The 21,372-nt window shown below is 43.2% G+C and overlaps 1 protein-coding gene across 6 annotated transcripts in view; it reads left to right on the top strand.

Moving 5' to 3' along the window:
* LOC311252930 (uncharacterized protein) overlaps positions 1-21,372 on the top strand; it is a 64,484-nt gene that overhangs the window by 21,008 nt on the left and 22,104 nt on the right. For 4 of the 6 annotated variants that reach the window (XM_084346592.1, XM_084346588.1, XM_084346590.1 and 1 more), the window contains 7 exons: positions 976-1,159; positions 3,161-3,589; positions 3,805-4,287; positions 12,680-12,832; positions 15,940-16,113; positions 18,361-18,437; positions 19,736-19,826. In XM_084346592.1, the coding sequence (XP_084202718.1) occupies positions 1,030-1,159; positions 3,161-3,589; positions 3,805-4,287; positions 12,680-12,832; positions 15,940-16,113; positions 18,361-18,437; positions 19,736-19,826 (1,537 nt within the window). In that variant the 5' untranslated portion in view covers positions 976-1,029. The remainder of the gene's footprint in view (positions 1-975; positions 1,160-3,160; positions 3,590-3,804; positions 4,288-12,679; positions 12,833-15,939; positions 16,114-18,360; positions 18,438-19,735; positions 19,827-21,372) is intronic. The other 2 variants (XM_084346589.1, XM_084346593.1) reach the window with 2 other exon arrangements.

The raw sequence follows: 21,372 nt of genomic DNA, 5'->3' as shown, positions 1-21,372 counted from the left end.
GTGCTGAGGAAGAGGAAGATGGTGCAGTCTCTTTAGTAAACACAAGGGGGCAGTGGTGGCACCGTGCATCATTTGAATCCTCCACAAACCGTTCAGAAGGGCTCCTCGGTCGGGCTTTTATTTTGTGGTGCAGGGATACAGATGTTTGCCAGAGTGGCTTTTATTTTGACATGTTTTCTATCACATATCTGACCTCCCTACTTTTACTTTGCAAAATCCTAGTTTAGTTTTAGTTTGTGTGTTTTTGTGTGTGTTTGTTTTGTAATCTGCCAGGATTAATTAGGGAGGGAAATACAGTTAGAGTTTGGTTTTATAGATTTATTTGTGATTTTTTGGAAAGCGTTTTTTCAAATTGCAATTTATTTTACATCAAAAAAATACATGTTTTATTAATTTATTGATTTTTTTTTTTGACGTATTCACTGTATTTTTACTTCTATGGTTTACATCTTTATTTGTTTTATTATTTATTGTTGGTTTGTTTTACTTTCTTCCTTTATTTTAATAATCATTAACTGATTAATAATCAAATTAATCATTTTTGTTTTATTATTTTTGATTTATTATTTTATTGTGTTTTTATTTGCTTGGTTATTTATTGTGGGTTTGTTTTTACTTTTCTGCGCTTAGTTAACAAATGTTTGAATTTTTCCACTGTTTACTAATTTTAAGCAAAAAAATATTTTTGCCTTTCTGTCTTTATTTTAAAATGTTTTCCCTCAGAATTTATTTAATTGTTTTATTGACGGTATATTAATGTTTTTTTTTTCCTTTTATTTAGTTATTTTTATTTGTTTGTTGTATTTTTTAATACACTTTTTTATAATTATTGATTTTTGAATATTTATCTTTTTGCTTTATTTATTTATTTTAATTATTATTTTCCAGAAATAATGAGGGCGCTGAAAGTTTATCTCTCTCACTTTATTTTACACTAAACTGAACTACATTTTTTCTCCTTCTCTTGTCTTACAGGCTCATGAACGTCCTCATCATCGTCCTTCCTTGTGTCCCCGGTTCTTGTCTCACATGAAGGCTCGTCCAGAGGACCTCAGACCTCCTTGTTTCCTGAGCTCCAAGTCCAGACCACAGCCTCCGTCTCAGGGGAGGACGACCAGCACGCACACTCTCGCTGCCCTGAGGACACAGACGCTGGATGGTGAGGCTTATCAACAAAACACCTGGTGCTTTCACGCCACCAGGAGGAGGCTGCTGCCTCCTTTGACTCCACAGCTCTGCTCATTAACAAGTTTTCTCGCCTTTTCTTCCTCTCCCGGAGCAGTGGAGGTAGAGGCCACCGGGCTCGTCGTTAGCTCTTAATCTCTCTCTGTGGTTGTGTTTGGTTAAGTGCAAATCTCCTCTCTGGCGGGGAAGTGCCCACAGCGCCGCCCTCCTGGTGGTCCACTGGTGGGAGTGAAAGGCCCGGGGCTGGGAGACCTGCCGCTCCTTTCAGAGCCCGGCCTCTGATGTGAAGGCATCTTTCCCAGCACACACCTCAGCTCCACAGCAGGGCACTGCTTTCACCATGCCGGGGCGTGTGTGTGTGTGTGTGTGTGTGTGTGTGTGTGTGTGTGTGTGTGTGTGTGTGTGTGTGTGTGTGTGTGTGTGTGTGTGTGTGTGTGTGTGTGGAGCAGAGGAGGGGGGCATTTCTCAGCAGTGGGGTCTAACACTAATTATTCTACCATATGGTGGTCGGCTCCCTCACAATCGCCCTTAACCCTGCTCCCTGAAGAAACGTGCTGCGCCCGACGCCGTGGCTTTGCGCTCTGACACATGTCATTCATATGCACACACACGCACACATGCACCAGTTCCTTTGCACTTGTGTGTGTGTGCGTGTGTGTTTGTGTGCGTGTGTGTAACAGATGGGAATGGCAGGGCATTGTAAGAGGAGGCAGTGCAGAAATGTGCTCTCCAGTGCGTTCTCTTTATCCTCCTGTGCTGACTCCTTTCGGTGGCAGACCCCCAGGAAACAAGAGCAGATTGTTTCACACCCTCCCTCCCCCCCATCACACACACACACACACACACACACACACACACACACTGAACACACACCCTCTCAGTGGTCAACAAAAAATAGGAGGAGAGAGAAAGGAAGGGGAGTGCAAAGGCGAAAAGGGGGAAGAATGGAGAAGGCGAAAGGGAAATGGGTGGCTCTGGGTGGAGTTGATGTTTGTGGAGGAGAATCTTAGCGGGATGAAAGGAAATGTTTAGAGGAAGGAAGAGGAGATAATGAGTGTGGAAGGACGAGAGAAGTGGATTTATGAAACAGTGCAACAAGTGCTTGAGAAATGAGTTTGGCTGTTTGCTCGCTGTAGTGCTGAAATGATTCACTGCTCATTGTGGAAGTCGTTTATCAAACAAAAATGCCCCAGAGTGGATTGATAGTGGACATATTTCATATTCATAGACATATATACAGACATATTTCTACATAAAAGCTACCTCTGCACAGGTCCACGTAATGTGTGCACCTTTGACGTTTACCTGCTTGAATATCAGAAGGTTAATTTATCCAGAAATCAGTTCAAATATGGTCAATAATTAACATGAAAAGGTCTTAAAAAGCAGATACCTGTAGACAACTGATGTACACAAGCGATAGATTTCCATCCTGCATCCAAAATATATAAACCGATATTCAGTATTATTATTATTATTATCTGTGTTGTTTGTGTCAAAATAAATTAATTTAAAAATGAGCTACTTTGGCTGCAGCATCTGTTCTCTGTCTGAACTGTAGTCACCACCATCTGATTGGTGACACGTCACAAATAATAGCAACACTGAATAATCTGAATCTGCAGAATAACTAGTAACTAAAGTTATCAAGTAAATGTAGAGGAGTGGAAGTATAAAGTAGCTAAAAATGGAAAGATTTTACACATGCGAGCTCTCCTGCCCTCAGGTCTGATCTCTATTGTGAATATTGAGTTTGGAAACAGGCAGCTGCTCCAGCGGGGCAAATTTCTCGCTGCCTTTGTTAGCGGGCCGACCCACCCAGCAGGAAATCAAATGTTTGCTCCGGGACAGAACAAAGTGGGAATGAACATGTCACAAGCAGACTTTTTAAAAATGATCTACGACATGTTGAGCATCTTTGTAGAACAGTTAATAAAATACTGTATATCTTGTGGTGTTTTTGTCTTTATTGAAGGTTTCTTCCATCTCAGTCCAGACAGAAGAAGAAATGTTGTGCAGACTGACGGGGCTCTGATCGCAGGAAGGCGGTCTGCTGTTGTTGTTCCCTGTCCTCCACTCCCTGCTACTCCACCATCATCCACCATTAATCCAGCACCACCCCATCAAAACTCCCCTCGCCCCGACTCAAGAGGAAAACAAAGCAAGCCGAACTCTGTGCCAGCATCTCCCTCCAGCCTTCATCCTGCTCCAGAGGATGATGTTCAAGAGAGGGAGACGCAACCTGTTGTGTTGTCCATCGCAGACGAGCCTGCTGGACCCGAGCGTTCACCGTCGCTGACCTCTATGTTCTCACACGGGTCTCTCTCAGATTTAAGTCGTCCTCCTTCCAGCCTGTTCAGTCGCAGCACAGATCTCGCCAGTGGCCGGAGCAGCGTCCTCTCTGGTATAACTTCTACTGCGACAGTGGAATTAGCATTAGCATTAGCCTCCTTCACATGTACTTAAAGGTTTAAAACCAGTGATTATCAACCCAATCGGCAGAATAAATGTTGGCAGTGTACACGTTTTACTTAATGTTAATGTCATGTTTTAAAAATACTCATGTGCGTGTGGACAGAGTCTGAAGCTACAGTCTTATTTTCCTCTGTTGTCTTACAGCAGATATCAGGGACTCGGACCCAGAAGTTAGACCTGGTCTCTCACTGCTCCAGCCTTCTCGAGTGATGCAGTCACCTTTGGCTTCTTGCCCTCCAGCGGGATCCAACCCTCACCGATCATCCACAAACACCACAACCACCCCTGCACCACGCGAACCGCTGTTTGGCCAAACCAAAGCTCTCTCACCACGCCCAATGTCAGGCGTCCTTCCTCAGCTAGACATCCCTCCGAGCAGGCCTGAAAGCCCAAAAACATCAGAGAATCTGATGAATGCATCTCTAGATCCTGGTCTTAACCCCTCCTCTGACTCCGATCATGGCCTCGTCACCCTGGCATTCCCCTCTGCTACTTGGTCCTCCTGCCCGAGTCCACAGAGGACCACTCCCCGCTCAGGGTCAGGACCAAAGCTGACCCCTTCAGCATCAGTGACTCGGCTGGAGTCTCATCGTTGGCCCGTCCTGCCTCCCATCTCCCCTGTCAGAGGTGAGAAATGATCTCTGCAGGCCACATATGGGCTGTTCACAGCCTCCTCCCTGCCCGGCACTACGCTCCTGCCTACGTTCTTAGGAGCCTGATTGTCCTGAACATGGCTGGACATCCACTCGTATACAAAGAGACACAGGGAATTCAAAGGCTGCCTCCATAGTGAGACGTTCTGATGCTCCTGCCCCCATCAACACATTGTCAAAGCATTGCTGTCAGCCTGTTTTCCCCATCGACCCCCTCCTCATAATAAATAACGCAGAAAGCTTTTCTTTTTCCTGTAAATCAGCCATAGAAAGGAGGGCTTTTGATGAAAAGCTGGTACCGTTTGATTCCCCGCTCAAAGGCGCGAGGCCCCAACAATAGGAGTCGGGGTGCCTACCTCGTGTGCCGTGCCTCTCAGCCTCGGCTCCCCCGTGCCTCGGCTATTCTCTGGGCTCTGAGAGGGAGACGTGTAGCCGATGGTCATAAATCCACACTGACCACCGCTCGCTGACGGCAGAACACTGAGCAGAGCCGCCACAATAGAATACCTCCGCGGCTTTCCTGTGGCCGCTAATTTACCGTTCCCAATGGGGATAAAGGACAGGGCCACTGACATCTGACTCCTCCAGGAACTTTATGAAAGAAAGCAAACAATGTGGAAATTGTGTAGGGATTTTCTCTTTTCTATCAGAGACATCTACTGTTCTCTGTGTGGTGCTGTGTACTGCAGGGGGGCCCATGCTGTATCGGAGCACGCTGTTCTGTTCACAGCAGACACAGAGCGAGTGTCACTGGTTCATTTATTTCACCGCAGATGGAGGCGATTCAAGCTCAATGTGGCCTCAATGTGGCAGCGTGTAAAGCTTAAAGGATAGATCTGGTTTATTACCGCTTGGGTTTATTTTCATAGCTCTGGCTGTCATCAACATAATCATAATCTCAGAGCAAGTCTAACAGGGAGAGCAACACATTAACGATTGGACAGGTTGTAAACAAGCTTGTTTGACCGTTCGTATAAGGCTGCCGTTGGCCGACCTTTTCAGTCTTTCAAAATCCCCGTCTCTACAGGAGACGACAACAGCCTCCAAGCTAGCAACCTTCATGCTGAAAATGGAGAGTTGCCTTAACCCTCACCTGGTGGCTACGGTACAAACGTAAAACAAGCTAGCACTTGTTACCTTTTCTTTTGCCATTTTTATGCCAGGTTTTGGTTGCTTCTTACACCAAGTCCACCTGTTATCTTTTTTTCATGTCTGTGACATGTTCTACAGATATAGATATTAAAACTGTCGCTTTTATTTTTGCTGAGTGTGACAGAAAAAGGGTAAGTCCCTGAATCTGTGGGCTATGTGTTGCTGCTGCCCACGCAGGCTGTTTGACTGCTCTGACCTGTTTACATAGCCACCAAAAAGAGGTTCACAAGCGCCAGTCATGCAGGCAGTGTGGACCGGACATTAGAGCAAATTTATTATAAGTGATGGGGACAAAGTTCAAACTGGTTCTTAAGTTAATGAAGCTTCTGCAGTCTAACTAATGACTCATGATAAGTGGTGATCGTTCTGTAGTTTGGTCTTTTAGCTGTTTTGCTACGTTCCCAGATCTAAACAACTTGGTGAGGACAATGTTATTATTATTGTTCTCGAAAAATGGCCGCAGTAGCCTGAGCTCTTGCAACACATCTCAGTCTGCTCTCCTAAAATTTGGGGCTTTTCTACAGTTTTTGTGCCCTAACTCAATGCTAGAGTGAATCTTATTGAATTTTTGGAGTTCCAGCTTTTTATTGCCGTTTGTTAGAGCCTTGGTAGAGGGTTTGTTTGTTTCCTCCCAGCCTCTCGAATTGTTTGACACTCGCCATGCAGCAAGCTGAGGTCTCCTTACTCTGTGATGCAATGCAGAGTGTCAAAACTGAATTGCTTGCTCATTTTGACAAAAAACTTGACACTCTTCAAGCTGGTCTGAACAACATTCAAGGAGCTTTATCAACTCTGAATGACCATGTAACCGAGCTCGAACACCGAGTTGGATCTACTGAAGACAACATCGTTGATCTGACAAAGCGTGTGGAAACTCTGGAAAAAGAAAATACATACCTGAAAGAAAAAGCTGATGATGCTGAGAACAGAAGCCGTTCTTCTAATCTCCGCTTTATTAATATACCCGAGCGACGTGAGGGAAAGGACATGATTGCCTTCATTCATGACCTAATCCCGCTGCTCCTCGGCAAGGATAACTTCCCCACGGCACCTGCTATTGAAAGGGCTCACCGCTCTCCAACCTTCATCAGCAGCAACAGGTCCACTCCTCGTCCCATTCTGGTTAAGTTCCTTCACTTTCAAGACAAGTCGAGGATTCTACGCCTGGCCAGGGAGAAAGGAGATCTCGCATACATGGGTGCTCGGGTGCATGTATTCCCCGACTTCAGTGCTGCTCTCATCCACAAACGGCGTCAATTTGATCCCGTTAAAAAGAAACTTTTTGCTGCCGACTTCAAATATTCTCTGCTGTATCCCTCTACTCTGAGAGTGATGGTGGATGGGAAACCGAAGTTGTTTCGATCTCCAGAAGAAGTTGAAATTCTTCTTCATGATCTTTCCCTCTCCTCCTCTCCGGGTTAGGGCCGTGAGTAAATCCATTCTCCTACTTTCCGTTCATTTTCGCTTACTATCTACTCACTTGTCCTTGAGCATCGCCAAATGACTTATACAGTCTATATTACGTGATCTCAGTTTTTTTTTTTTTTTTTTTTTTTTTGATTAGTTGCTCTCGCAGAAACGCTTTTCTGAACTCTATTTTTGGCTCGCTGTCGAGAGCACTATGGTGCAGGTGACTTTGTTTGCCGTAAACTGAGAATTTTTTGATGACGTCATCTGTCGCAATCGACCCGCTGCAGACTACTGTCGTAACACCTGATTCAGGATTCAGGACACTTTTTGTTAATAAATTGAACTTTCCCTATTTTGACTTTTTTCATATATTCTGTTTGCTTATGGTGAATGTAGTATGTGCATTATTGCAGTATCATATACTGCAGATCTCTGTGGTCTGGTTGGCTATGCTATGATGGCCCCTTTTCTTTTCTCTTTTCTTTTCTTAAGCAACTGTTAATTTTTCATGCAGCCTGAGCTTGTGGCTACTTGTCCTCTCTTGGTTAATCTGCTTATTATTATTTTTCTATTTTTGTTTTTGTTTGTTTGTCTTCGTTTGTTTTGTCTATGTGTGTGTGTGTGTGTGTGTGTGTGCGCGCGCGCGCGCGCACATGTGTGTCTGTCAGTCCACCTTGTTTATCTGTGTGTGTGTGTGTGTTTGTCTTGTCTGCTCTTGCTCTCCCGCCCCCTCCTCTCCTCGCCCCCCCACCTGTCTCCCATACTCCTGCTCTTTCAAATAAGGTATAATTGATCATATAAAGGGTCTTAAGATAATTCACCTTAACATTAGGAGCCTTGCACCAAAAATTAATCTTCTCAGGACTTGGGTCCAAATCCATAAGCCTAACATCATTACTCTTTCTGAGACATGGTTGCACGAAAGAATTCCAGATAATGAGCTGGAGATAAATAACTTTGTGCTTCATAGAGCTGACAGGGGCTCCAAAGGAGGTGGTGTTGCAACCTATGTTGCGTCTCATCTTAACTCAAAATGTGTCACTCCTAATGTCGAACCAGTTAATTTTGAATGTCTCTTTACCAACATTATCTTTCATGAAAACAAAACATTAACTATTGGTAATATATACAGACCTCCTTCGGCCCCTGCTGACTCTATGAAAAGTATTTTGTCAACTGTTAACTCTTTTGAGAAACGTAGTGAATTGATTATTTTGGGTGATTTTAATAGCAACTGGCTTAGCCATTCCTCTACTACTGATAGACATTTATTTCATGGTGCAAATCTCACCCAGTTAATAAAAGAACCTACTAGAGTTGTTCCTCGGTCGTCAACTTTATTAGATTGGATACTTGTTACAAATCCTGAAAGGATAATCAAATCTGGTGTAATGTCTGACTGCTTTAGTGATCATTGTTTTATATATTGTGTCTGGAAAATTAAAATCCCTCGATCTCCCCCTAAATACATTGAATTCAGGCAATGTAAAAAGATGAACACAGACCATTTCATAAATGACCTAATCAATATTAATTGGGACAGGTTTCAATTAATTCCCTATGTTGAGGATGCCTGGGACTTCTTTTGTTGTGAAGTGGCCAATGTAATAAATAAACATGCCCCAATGAGAACCATTAGAGTTAAAGGTTCACATTTACCCTGGATCAACTCTCACCTTATAAGCCTCTTCAAGGACAGGGATATGGCGTGGGCAAAATACCGCTCATCAAAACAATCCAATGACTGGGAAGTATATAGACTTTTAAGGAACCAGTGTAAAACCAAAACAAGAAATGCTAAATCTGATTTCTATAATGACAATTTTTCTCAACATTTCCATAACCCTCGGCAATTTTGGAGTCATCTGAATAATATTCTTAACAAAGGCAGCAAAAGCTCTATCAATCAGCTTCATATGAACAATAGTACTATTTCAGATCCTTTTCTCATTTCTAATGCTTTCAATGAACACTTCTCATCTGTCTCTCGTTCACTGCATACTACCCCTTATACCATGGCTGAACACGCTACTTCCCCTGCTTTGAATAGCCTGTTTTCTTTCAGGAAAATTATGCCTGTTGACGTCTACAATGCCATCTGTGAGATGAAAGAGAACTGTAGTGCTGGTCCAGATGGTCTAGAACCTAAATTTGTGAAACTTGCTGCTCATATATTGATGTATCCTTTGGCTGATTTATTTAATCTCTCCCTGTCCACACATCGTATTCCCTCTGTATGGAAGTGTGCTCGAGTTGTTCCTCTTTTCAAAGGTGGAAACTCAACAGAGGTAAATGATTACAGACCTATTTCTATAATCTCAGTAATAGCAAAAATCTTTGAAAAACTTATTTTTCGTCAATTATTTAATTATGTCACTCAAGCAAACATTTTATCTCCATATCAATCTGGATTCCGACCTAACTTCTCCACAACTACAGCTCTTCTTAAATTCACAAATGATTTGTTTTCAGCATTTGATGCTGGCCTACTTATAGGTGCAATTTTTATTGATCTCTCCAAAGCCTTTGATATGGTTGACCATTACCTTCTCCTTGACAAACTGCATCATATTGGACTGAACCAGAATGCAGTCCTTTGGTTCAATTCTTATCTCCACAATAGGCATCAATATGTTTATGTTAATGGTTGTCAATCCAGTCAAATGTTAGTTGATACAGGTGTTCCACAAGGTTCTATATTAGGTCCACTTCTCTTTTCCATTTTTATTAATGATTTACCCCAATTGTGCACTACCTGTCATGTTCATCTGTATGCTGACGACACTGTTATCTACTATTCCAATACTGACATATCACAAATCCAGTACAATTTGCAACAAGATTTTAATATTGTCCAACACTGGTTTAAAAATAATAGACTTGTTCTCAATATGAAAAAATCATGTTGCATGGTGTTTGGCACAAAATATGGCTTATCACACTTACCTGAGTTACTTATTAATTTTAGTGATGGTACTCCGCTAGAGAAAGTAAATGTATTTAAGTACCTTGGTCTTTGGATGGACCCTGAGCTTACTTTTAAACCACATATTGATTTTATTTGTAAAAGAATTTATGGCTGTCTGGGTTCTCTCTATCGTTCAATTAACTGTTTTTCATTTCAAGTCAGGAAAAGAATAATTTCACAACTCTTACTTCCCATACTCGATTATGCTGATATTGTCTATCAAAACACCACTGACTCCATCCTCAAACCTCTTAATATTTTACACAACTCCTTATGTAGATTTGTCTTGAGATGTTCATTCAGAACTCACCACTGCCATATGTACGAGGCCCTCAATTGGCTTCATCCAAAGTCCAGGCGTCAGTTTCACTGGGTCTTGTTTCTTTTTAAATGTACCCACTTAACTGTTCCACCATACTTAAAACAGCTCCTGGTCCAGTATACATCTCCATACCCTCTTAGACATATGACTAATCCATTTTTCACAGTTCCTAAAATTCATAAAGAAATAGGTCGCAAGTCATTCAAATTCAAAGCCCCATCTGATTGGAATAAACTTCCTCCCTTTTTAAAGTCCATTACCTCCTTTTACATTTTCCGATCAAATGTTTTTTCCCATTTAAGAACAACTTGTCTTTGTTTTTGATATTGTTTCTGTGTTTCTCTTTATTTTATTTATTTATTTATTTATTTATTTATTTATTTTTTCCCCATAACTTTCTGTGGTACTTTGTTTCCTGATGTTGCACTCTATTGCAATGTGGTTACACCTGCATGTATATGTGTACATATATATATGTATATGTGTATGTATGTATGTATGTACGTGTTTAAGTGGGTGTGTGTGTGATTGGGTGGGTGGGGCGTGGGGCGTGGGGGCTGTGGAAGTGGTAGAGCAGTGTGTTTTTGTGTCTGTTGTGTCTTATTGTAATGTATACTTTGTGTAATCTTTGTATTTGTGTTGGGACCCCCTCGAAAACGAGATGCTGCATCTCAAGGGGTTATCCTAAATAAATTGAAATAAATTGAAATTATTACTGCTCAGGATCAAGGCTAAAACTGAAAGAATAAGCCACGAGTCGAACCAGTATAAACTTTTTAGAAGTTTTGTAGAGAGACGTTCAAAAACTACTTTGAACATTGTCCTGAGGTGGTCTCCATCAGCAAATCTGCATTTTCCTTGTGATGTTTTGTCTTGATGCAGCAATTCCCTTTAATTTTGGCCCATGAGACAATAAAGTAGCCTTAAACCTTCTAATCCTGTGTGGTTTATGGCTGCAGAGGCTGATGTGAGTCTCCTCACCCCACTCAGCCCTTTTTGACCCCAATCATGATTATTTCAGATCCCCTACACTGCATAGAGTGACCCTGAGCTGACCTGTTTTGAGCAACATCTCCGGAGTGTAACTGTCCTGCACAATGAAGCGGGGCACTGTGCCGGCCTGGCCTGGCCTCTCCACTCAGGGCCTTTTACCCCGACACTGTGACCAGGAAAAGAGGGCCACAGGCACACAGAGAAGGCCTTGTCTGCCTCTAACTCTGTCATATCAAACTCACTGACCCCTCAGAGTCACCCTTAACCTCCCCGAAAAAACTCACCCTGACTCAGTACAGCCCCGATCTGCTGGGAATGACAGCTGAGTTGACAGCAGCAATATGCTTTGAAGTGTCAAGTCAAGTCCTTCCATTGTCCGTCTGAGTAGAGCGCCGAGCCGCTCAAGTGCACAATAGTGCAGTGGTGTGTGCGCGTCGTTGTTCGCGTACTTGACAGCGTGAGGGTGGCTTCATGTGTACATTTATACTCGTCCATGTGGGCAGACGCGAAGGAGCTGAGTTTGCCTTTTTCCTTTTTAGAGCCTCTGTATATATTATCCTTTTGTCCGGACCGAGCTGTTCTGCATCTCTAATGTGAGAAAAGCCTTCGACAAGCCTCTTTCAGGACGACGACAAAACACACCACCCAGTGAAACAGTTTCTCTCGCTAATCCTCAGATTTTCTACACCAGGCAGAGTGAAACAGTTTTGTTTTGACGGTTCGAGAGGAGATAAGTAATTAGTGGTTATCTGGACGGAGCGTTTTGGTAATTTGAGCTGAGATGAGACTACTTTCGCCCTGAAGTCTGACTGTAACGCCGCGCTCAGACCTTCATATCTGGCCCGAGGGCCTTCACTCATGGAGGTCCTGGGTCCGTGTTGTTAGTTGTCCACTTGTCAGAGTGTAAAACCTGGAAGGGACAGGCTTTACTTAAGCCCACTACAACATCCAGCTGAGATTTATAGTCTGATAGCTGCATCAGAGGACGTCCTCCAGGAGCTTTCCTCTGGCTGTCAGCCTCTCTGTGGTATTCTTTGTTTATTTACATCTCATTACTTATCAATCCCGTCGACACCCCTGAGATTTACTGAAATCCGATAGTGATTGTGATTTAATGCCTTCTAATTGTTTAATGACATTTCATTTTATGGTTATCAGAGTTTTTGTCAAAAGACGTCTGGAAATATCACTCAAATAAGATTGTTTATTGTCAGCGCTAGATGAAGATTTAATGTCACGCACCTTAAAACAACTAAACCATTTATCTTCAGTAAGAAAATAAATATTTAATCACCTTAATAGAAGGTAATTATACTACTTTCCTGAATTGCCCCTTCTGCATTGTGCTCATTAAGCTCTCCCAGTTGTTTTATTATTATTCATACACCTCTTTGTTGTTTCCTATTATTTTCTAATGAAACAACCCACTGAGCCCACGTGTGTCATTAAAGCTACATTTAATCCTCATCATCATCATTGTTTATCATCATAACATAATACACCCACTCTGTGCTGTTGCAGGACGCTGTGGCACAGCAGCATCTCGCTCCTCTGAGCTCAGCTGCAGTCAGTCTCATGTGTTTGATGAGCTGGAGGCCATCGCCCCTCGCTCCACTTCCTGTCCGTCTCTGGACGAGCCTGCAGACTCATCCGGGTGCCCTTCACCTGATACAGGTAGACACACACACACACACACACAGCCATCATTTTCATTATTGATTAATCTGTCACTTTCAGCCATGCTAGCAGCTTGGCTATGCTAATGTCGGTCCGTCTGTTGATCAGACGGATATATCTCGACAACTACGTCACTGCTATGAAATTTGGTACGGATATTCGTGGTTACCAGAGGATGAGTTCTGCTGACTGGGTTTTCATGGTGAAAATGTCTCAACAACTGTTTATACACTCGTTTTCCTTTCAGGATGGACTGTTATAACTTTGAGAATTGTCAGACTTTTCATCTAGCGCCATCATCAGGTCAAAACTTTGTCCAATAATTTGATTTATAACCAAATACCTGTAAAACTTATGACATCCCATCAGCCTCTGCTCTGTTTGGAGTTGACAGCATTGACAGCATGTTAGCATGCTAACCTTAGCATCAAATATTTATTTAATATGTGGTGTGAGCACGTTATATCAAGGTTTGGAAAGTTAACTCGTGCCTGTTTTGTCGTTCCTCTTCCAGTATATTCTGACAAAAACAAACAATGATGAGATTGCATGTCATAACTACCAGCGTTGTGCTGTACATAATGTATTCCTGTTTGTTTGTTTGTTTGTTGTCGTTTCCATCTCTATGTGCCTCCCAGTAATGTCTCAATTAGACATGCTCTCCTTCCTCTGTGACTTCAGCCTGGTTACAGACAGGGACGGGCTTATCTGAGCACTCACTGTGTCAGGTCTTTGTATCAGCCCATGTTGGCCAACAAAAGCAGGGTAAATGTGATGTGTGTGTCTGCATGCCTGTGCTAAATTGCATGTGTGTGTGTGTGTGTCCTGGAGGTGGTTCAGTGGGCTGCTGAGAGACACATTAGCCAATGAAGACTTCCTCCACCTCCCTCATAGCCCTCTAATCCCTGACAAGGTGTTTAACCTGCTTGCTTGACCCAGACCCCCATCTGACCCCGGCGACCTTTGCCCCGAGGATGTGGAAGGATCAGGGCAGCCGCTGCCATGGCAACCGCAGCGTGATAAAATCAACTCAGGCCTCAAATGTCCTGCCAAATGTGAGCTAATGCTCCACGCTGATTTTTATCAGACTGACATGGAGCACGATCCACTTCTGTAGAGAATGTGGCTGATTTAAAGCTTCACTGTGCAGGATTTTATTAGAAATACAGATATTTTATCACCCTGTATCACCAAGGAGAATATTTTATCTTTAAATACACATAGAGACACTAGAATGAATGGATGAATAGATAAATGGTTAAAATAAAACATGCTTGTGTCTAGAAACAATTCTTCTTCCTATTTTTACGACACGAGTTTGTTTAATATGAAATAATCATAGATTGCTGAACATCAGCGCTGTTGGCTTAATACTGACACTGAAGCCACACTTGAGTCGCTAAAAACGAGAACTTGAGACTTCAAATTAAATAGGGGCACATTTTAGTGGGTAGATCACGAACCGCCACGTCCCAAGTCATCAATCATCCTCCCATCTCTTTCTCCTCTGATTTCCTGCCATCCAGTTAACACATAACATGGCCAAAAAAAAGACAATACAATTAAATAAAGTAGCATCAAGAGGCTCTGCATGACCTGTTTAAAGTTTACTGATGTTGAATAAATAAGTATTTTTTAAACCTTCCTCTCAAACTACGTTTAAATCAGAAGTGTCTGTGCTCTTCTGTCCGTCTGACCCCGGGTGGGTGGTAACCAGTGTGTCCAACACCTTAATCACAAGCTTAGTCATTTGTTATCTGCCACTGTGTTTGCTGAGTGTCTTTCAATCTTGCTGCTACTTTTGGCTAATTATGCTCTAATACGCAGCCTAACTGAAAGTGTGTCCCGACACATTATGTTACACCCACATTTATCCCTGGGATTTCCTCTCAACGACTCCTTAATTTATCAGCCGAGGCAACAGTTCCTTTTTTCTCACCTGAGGGATTAGTTTACCAGCGTCAGCACACCTACATGAGTGACTTCACCAACTGAAAACACTTCACGGGAAAGTGTGTGTGAGTGTGTGAGTGTGTGTGTGGGAGCAGACTGGACTGCACAAACAATTAAGACAAACTGAAAAGTTTCTGTCTGTGAAGGCTACTTTTATTTAATGAAATGGAGGCTTGAATACAGCTTTCTGGGATGTTGCTGGGAAAGTGTGTGTGTGTGTGTGTGTGTGTGTGTGTGTGTAGTGGGGTACCTTCAACAGAGCGTGTTGTGTGAAATCCCCTCAGAGTGGAATGGCAGCTCCACACCCAGCCAGCGTGGGCTGGGGATTTGCATGGGCACCGAGCCACACTGTCATTGATCCGGTTTTAATTGGGTGTGACGATGAGAACTTTGGATCTTGAGGGGGGAGGAGGAGGTTGGTGCGTGAGGATAATGTACAGTATGTGCTAATCTTCTAGGACTTGTTATGCATCTTAAAATTTGGTTATATGTTTGACAGTTGTTTCTGTTACAGTATGTAACCCGAACCATCTTTCTGAGATAGAGCAGCTAACAGAACAGCGCCAGAGATGGCAGTAGCTGAGTTTCCATTAACGTATTTGTATGTACATGTTGAAAAAATATTGACTTTTTGGGGATCTGGTTTGTATGTTCAAACCCTCACCTGCTGTCATGAGCTTTAGTGACTGATGAGTTCACCCTGTACAGTGTCACAGATCCTCATTAGAGATCGGGTAAGGAGCCTCTGATCAGGGTCCTGCTGGATTACCAGGCACGTCCAACTGGTAAGAGTCCCGAGGGTAGACCCAGAACACGCTGGACAGATTGTATATCTCATAAGGCTAGAGATTGCTCTGGATCCCAAGGGGAACCTGGAGAACGTTGCTGGGGAAGAGGACATCTGGACAACCCTGCTAAACCTGCTGCCACTGCAACACAGCCCCTAGATTAGTGTCAGTCTGTTTTATGACTGAATAAAATTCAGTGTCTCCTCATCGTTAGCAGCTGCATTGCAGACCCATCAGTGGTCTGTTTAGTTATCCAAATGATTCACTTATGGAAAAGAAAACCTGTTTTACAGAAGGTATAATCTATGTGCATCAGCGCCGCACAATATATTCAGACTTTGTTGTTGTTGTCCCCCGCCGCAGCGCTTTCTCCTGGCCTGGCAGCGCTGACGGTGGGCTGCGACTCAGGGAACCTGGGCTCCCTGTCCCGGGTCCAGCTGCTCCTCCTGGACCGACTGGAGCCCGAGAACCTGCCGAGTCCCTTCGGTATGGAGGAGGAGCAAGATTGGGATCTGAGGGAGCAGTATGATCCAGAAGGTAAAGCTCTTCATGAGGAAGGAGCAAACAGTCACATTGGAGGATGTGCAAACTGAAACATGTGGTGCTACAACTTGCACAATTCACATTTTCCATGACTCATTTACACATTCTGTCTAATATTGCTGATTTTATCCTTAAAAGTCACACATTTTGGTCCACTTTTAGTCAAAATGTTTTCTTTCATTAAGCTAATTCAGTTAAGCTAATAAGCCTCTGCATAATCAGCAACTTCATGTTTGTTCATGGCTTCCATAGAGAGCTGAAAGCCGAAAGCGTCAGAAAAAAAACAAAATTGTGTGTTTGTCAAACTAAAATCGACACATTTCATGTTTATTTCACAACTTACATGATGAAACATCTGCATGCAGAACTAGTATCTTCCATCTTCTAATATCCAATATATTTCTCTCCTTATGTAAAGGTACATTTAAAGATTGAACTCGTGGGAGGAAGTTAAATTTGTGGGATTATAAGAGAAAGCAACATACACACAGTTTAATACCAGGATTAAATATAATCCAACAAAAACATCCAGGTACATCTGATACACGTGTCTTGTTAATGCCAGCTGGAAACTGAGCCAAAAGAGGAAGTTCACACTCGCGAGATAAACTCTGAGTCAGCATCAAGTTCAGCTTTTGAAACTTCAACGAGCATCCAAACGGTCTGTGATTTGTTTGTGATCGAGTGAAAATCACATGAAATCTCCATTATTTGTGATTTTTACGAGTATACTGAAAAAGTTTATTGTGACTGACAAGCAATCTCAGTTCACTGATTGTAAACCTCCTGCTGTGACAGTCAGTGACAGTTTGCGTGAGATTGTCTGATAAGCAGAAACCGTCACTTTAATAACAGGGAGCAGTCAGACAGGTGTGTCTCCGTGTGTGTGTGTGTGTGTGTGTGTGTGAGGAGAAAACACACATGACCAGACAGAGGGAAAAAAAACATGACACTGTAGGCTTTTTTTTTTTTGCCGTCCTTGAGAGTAAGCAATGCCTTTATGGTGTCGAGCAGCTTCTCTTTTAACGAGCCGTGTTGCCGCCTCTCATCTGCTCCCAGGCATGCCGCTGCGAGCTCTTAACTGCTTTTTTCCCGAAAGGTGTGGCAGCTCGCAGGAGAGGAATATAGTGATATCAGGATGTGCCATATTAATAAAGATCAAACCGCTAGAGTGGATCATTAACCGGGAAAGTCCGACTGAGATAGCAGGAGACACTTAGAAACAAGCGCTGCATACATAACAATGGATAAGGGACTGAGAGGAGCGTGTGCAGCGAAGTCATTTAGTCTGGCGTCTGTTGTTTAGAGTGTGATAACACGTCGGAGAGGGAGATAAACACCGCAGACGTTTAAAGGTTCAGTTCAACCAAATTACAAAAGTCTATAGTGGTATGAAGTCATGCAGGTGGTTTTTGTGTTTGTTTGTTCAGCTTTTGAGAAATTTGTCTCAACTACATTTTTATAGTGGTGGAATGTAACTAAAGTACATTTACTCAAGTACTATATATTTACCCTGCTACATCTCAGAGGCAAATATTGTACTTTTCACTCCACTACATTTGTCTGACAACTTGAGTTACGCGTTACTTTTCAGTTTGAAGTGTTTCATCCCCCTCAGTTCAGTGAAAACATGTTGTCTCTGAATGTAAACCGTCTTGGATCGTCACAAAGCTGAAAACTGTTTTTCTGACACCATGAAAACACTAATGAATATGAACTTTAACATCTACAGCAGCAAAATGCAACATACACATTAATGCAGATGTAATATTACTGCGAACCTCCATGCAGATTTCTCAAAACCTGGACAAATATGACCAAAATCTATCTGCTGAAAAAATAAGACTGTGGTTTTGTGCTTGTTGTCAGAGCATCTATGCCACCGATGTTTACAACAGGAGAAAATCTGTCTGAGTTTGCTGGAAGCTTGTCTCTCCTCTCTCTGTGTCTCCAGAACAATGTTTGCACCTGGCACACTTCTGCAGACAGGTGCTCCTCCAGGGTTTTGTTGCTCCATTTTTTGCCACTATTTGCTCAGAGATTAAGAGCCATAATTGGAACTCATACACGATGCATTACTCATATCTGAGCACACACACTCAAGCACAAAAGACAAATGCGTGTAAGTGTGCGCAGGAGGCTGCCACTTATGTACACATATGCACGGACGCCTGCCTGCAAACACACAATTGCCTCCTTTAGCTTGACGCTGCGTCTTCTCTGTGGGTTTTTTTTTTTCAGGTGTTTTGAGGCCCCTCACAGCTGGCAGCATCTCTGAAAGGTGCGACTCTCCAGGGAAAGTCCAAGAAAACAAATCGGTGAGTGCCGCTGCCTCTTGTGAAACCTCTTTTCACTCTCTACCCCCCTCCTCCGTTCATCTATCAGATTTCCCCCCAAAAGCAGGACTGCGCCTTGTTGTGAGCAAACACAAGACCTTCAGGAATCAACTCCGGTCAGACAATAACCCCGAACCTGGCACACACAGTCTCCCTCCCACACAAAGACCCTCTTTTACAAACTTGAACTGGCATGTATTTATAACTGTCATTCCAGTAAGACGAGCCAAATTGTTGTTGATAATTGAGACACAATATAACAGAGGGCACGCGGCGTGCAGCAGGTGTGTGGTTAATCAGTCACGGGCTGCAGGAGGGGGGGAGGCCTGACTGTACGGCTTTTACACCAGCTCATTGCTCTGTCGCAGGGGGGTACGCTCGGCTAAACGCCCGACACTGTGGGATTCTTTTAGAGGATGCACCACCACCAGGATCAGACAGGGGTTGAGGGGTGAGGGGTCAGGGGGGTAAACAGGGCTTGTGCATGCTGGGCTGCAGCGGAATGGACGCAGGTGCTCCACGTGATCTACGATTAATCTCCCCTTTATGACGGATGAGAGAGAGCCCCTGAAAAGCATGAATGAGACTCATAAGCCCCCTGCAATTATGCCAAACCACAATGACGAGCTGGAGTGCTTCGGAGCTGGATTCATACCATCATTTGCATAATGTTCCTCGCTGAACCAAGTGTCCGCACACTGGATTATTTATAAAGAGGAGAAACTGATAAACCAATGGTATGTTTAGAGTCGGGGAGTGGGAGGAGCTGCTGGCTCTGGTTCTTGGATAGAGGCGTTTTAAATCTCTGTACACTCCCGTCTGGAAGCTGTGAGATCCTCTCAGTTATGCAACATAGAAACCCTGGAGTTTTAAAGGAATAGTTTGACATTTTAAGTTGAAATGCTTATTTGCTTTCTTGAGATGAGGAAATACCAATCCAATCAAATTCCTGAAGTCTTTTCATCATTCTGACACATTCAAACACTCCAGGAAGTCACCGCTCCCAGCCAAGAAGTAGTCCGACACTGAATTCTTCATTCATAACACTAAATGTATTAAAACCCCACCCATCCTCATGTGTTATTATGCCACTGCATTAATGGCGACTTCTTGACTACTTGCCCAGATTCATGTACACAGAAAATAAACACGGATTTTAATTCCAGAAGTTGGCATACGCCCAGAAAATGTGTAGACTTTGCAGCCGACAGCAGGCCAACTCTATCACAATGTGTGCGATCTGTCACTAGACTTTTATCCTGTCTTCTGTTTCCTTGCAGGATCAGTCTGAAGGAGGTTCTGGTTCGCCGTCCTCTTGGATCATAGACCCGAGTCCATCACATGACATGTTCAGATCCGCCTCTCCTCCTGGTACTGTATCCCTTACATCTACTCTGACAATGATTATATTCTTGGATCTGTGTGTGCTGTTATGTCATATCACCTCTTTATTAAAACTGGTGCTCTTGCTTAAGAGCCTATAACAACAATACTTAATCAATACAAGAGCCTGTCTTCAACCATTAGCGTCTGATCCGGTAAAAGCCCACTCAGTCCCTGTCAGCTCTGGTTTATTAGGAGCCATTGTCTCCTCACTGTCAGCGCTGTGTTTAGCGCTCCCTTGCCTCCGGTACACTTAAGCCCGATAATCCTCAGTAGGGGCCAGCTGGCTCCAAGTATCACCTTCTCCTGTGTGGCTGGCTTGTGTACATTCATGAGTGATGGTTCAGAGGCAGCGCTTACTGTACGAGACCGCAAACACTGGAAGGAAAGACGGGAAAAAGGTCAGGAGTGCTGTCACCACATGGAAGTGGAGAGACACCCTCGAGCTAATAGCTGACTCTTTTTCCTCCCGTCATCGTCAGACTGCGGTCACACTTTTCTCACCTATCAGTCATTGTTCTCTGACGTTAATGGTCCACGGTTTTCTGTATTCCTGAACAATGTCAAAATGCATCCATCACATCAGAGATTGATGTGTCTGAGGCCGTGCCGAGCTGCAGCTAACCGTTTAGACCAAAGGTGCAGTGATATGTCTTCTAATTCAACATGGTTGACGTCAAGTACCAAGGCTGCGTGGCTTAAAAAACACTCAGTCTTTAACACCGGACAAAAAAACCCACTGGCATCCGCTAACATTGTCTTCGATGCAAATGTGTATAATTGGCAACCGCACTCACTCCCACATCAAATGATCCTGCAGTCGTCACTGGGTATAAGCTCCAGCTTCGAACACGGAGGGGAACGCGTTCATTTTTTACCCCTTTCAGGCTCAATTATATAGTGTGTGTTCAAGTGAGTTAACGTTAGTGACTTCCCTGCTTGTCAGGGCTTCGTCAGAGTCAGATGAAGACACATGTGGCGTCAAAATACTCGTCATTGAATAAAGTTTGCCGCCTTAATTCATGTGCTCCAGTATCTTTCTATACTAAATGTTTTCCTTGTATTAGATTATCATTACTTGAGAGAAAAGTCAGAGGAAAGGACCAAGGCAGTTGAAAGAAATGTTCCTGAGTTGCATTATGGGAATTGTAGGATCTTGCATTTTTAGAGCGTCAGGACTAAGACGGGTTATCTGCTGCGTTTTACAACAAAATTAGCGTGTATGTGCAGGTTTTTAAAATGTGAGTAAACCTGCTAAAAATAGCTTATTGTCCCTGTTCACATTGCCGAGAGACAAATTTGCCTTTTTGTTTTGTTTTTCTTGTGTCATGCTCTTAGTCAGGAACACACCAGCCAAACAGGGAGCAGCAGAAAGCAGCAGATCACATACCTCATCAGGGTTAGAGTTACGTCACGGTGGTATTTAATATTTTAGGACCATAAACAAGCTGCTGTCGGGGATTTTTCTGTTTTTACTTTACCAAAAACGTGGACTCTACTCTGCAAAGTGTTGCAGGACAGAGTGATTTAAGAG

Source organism: Pagrus pagrus (genome assembly GCF_965226575.1).
Source record: "Pagrus pagrus genome assembly, chromosome: 23".
NCBI lineage: Eukaryota > Metazoa > Chordata > Actinopteri > Spariformes > Sparidae > Pagrus > Pagrus pagrus.
Note: the sequence above shows the minus strand (reverse complement) of the source record. Positions and strands in the feature narration are given on the sequence as shown.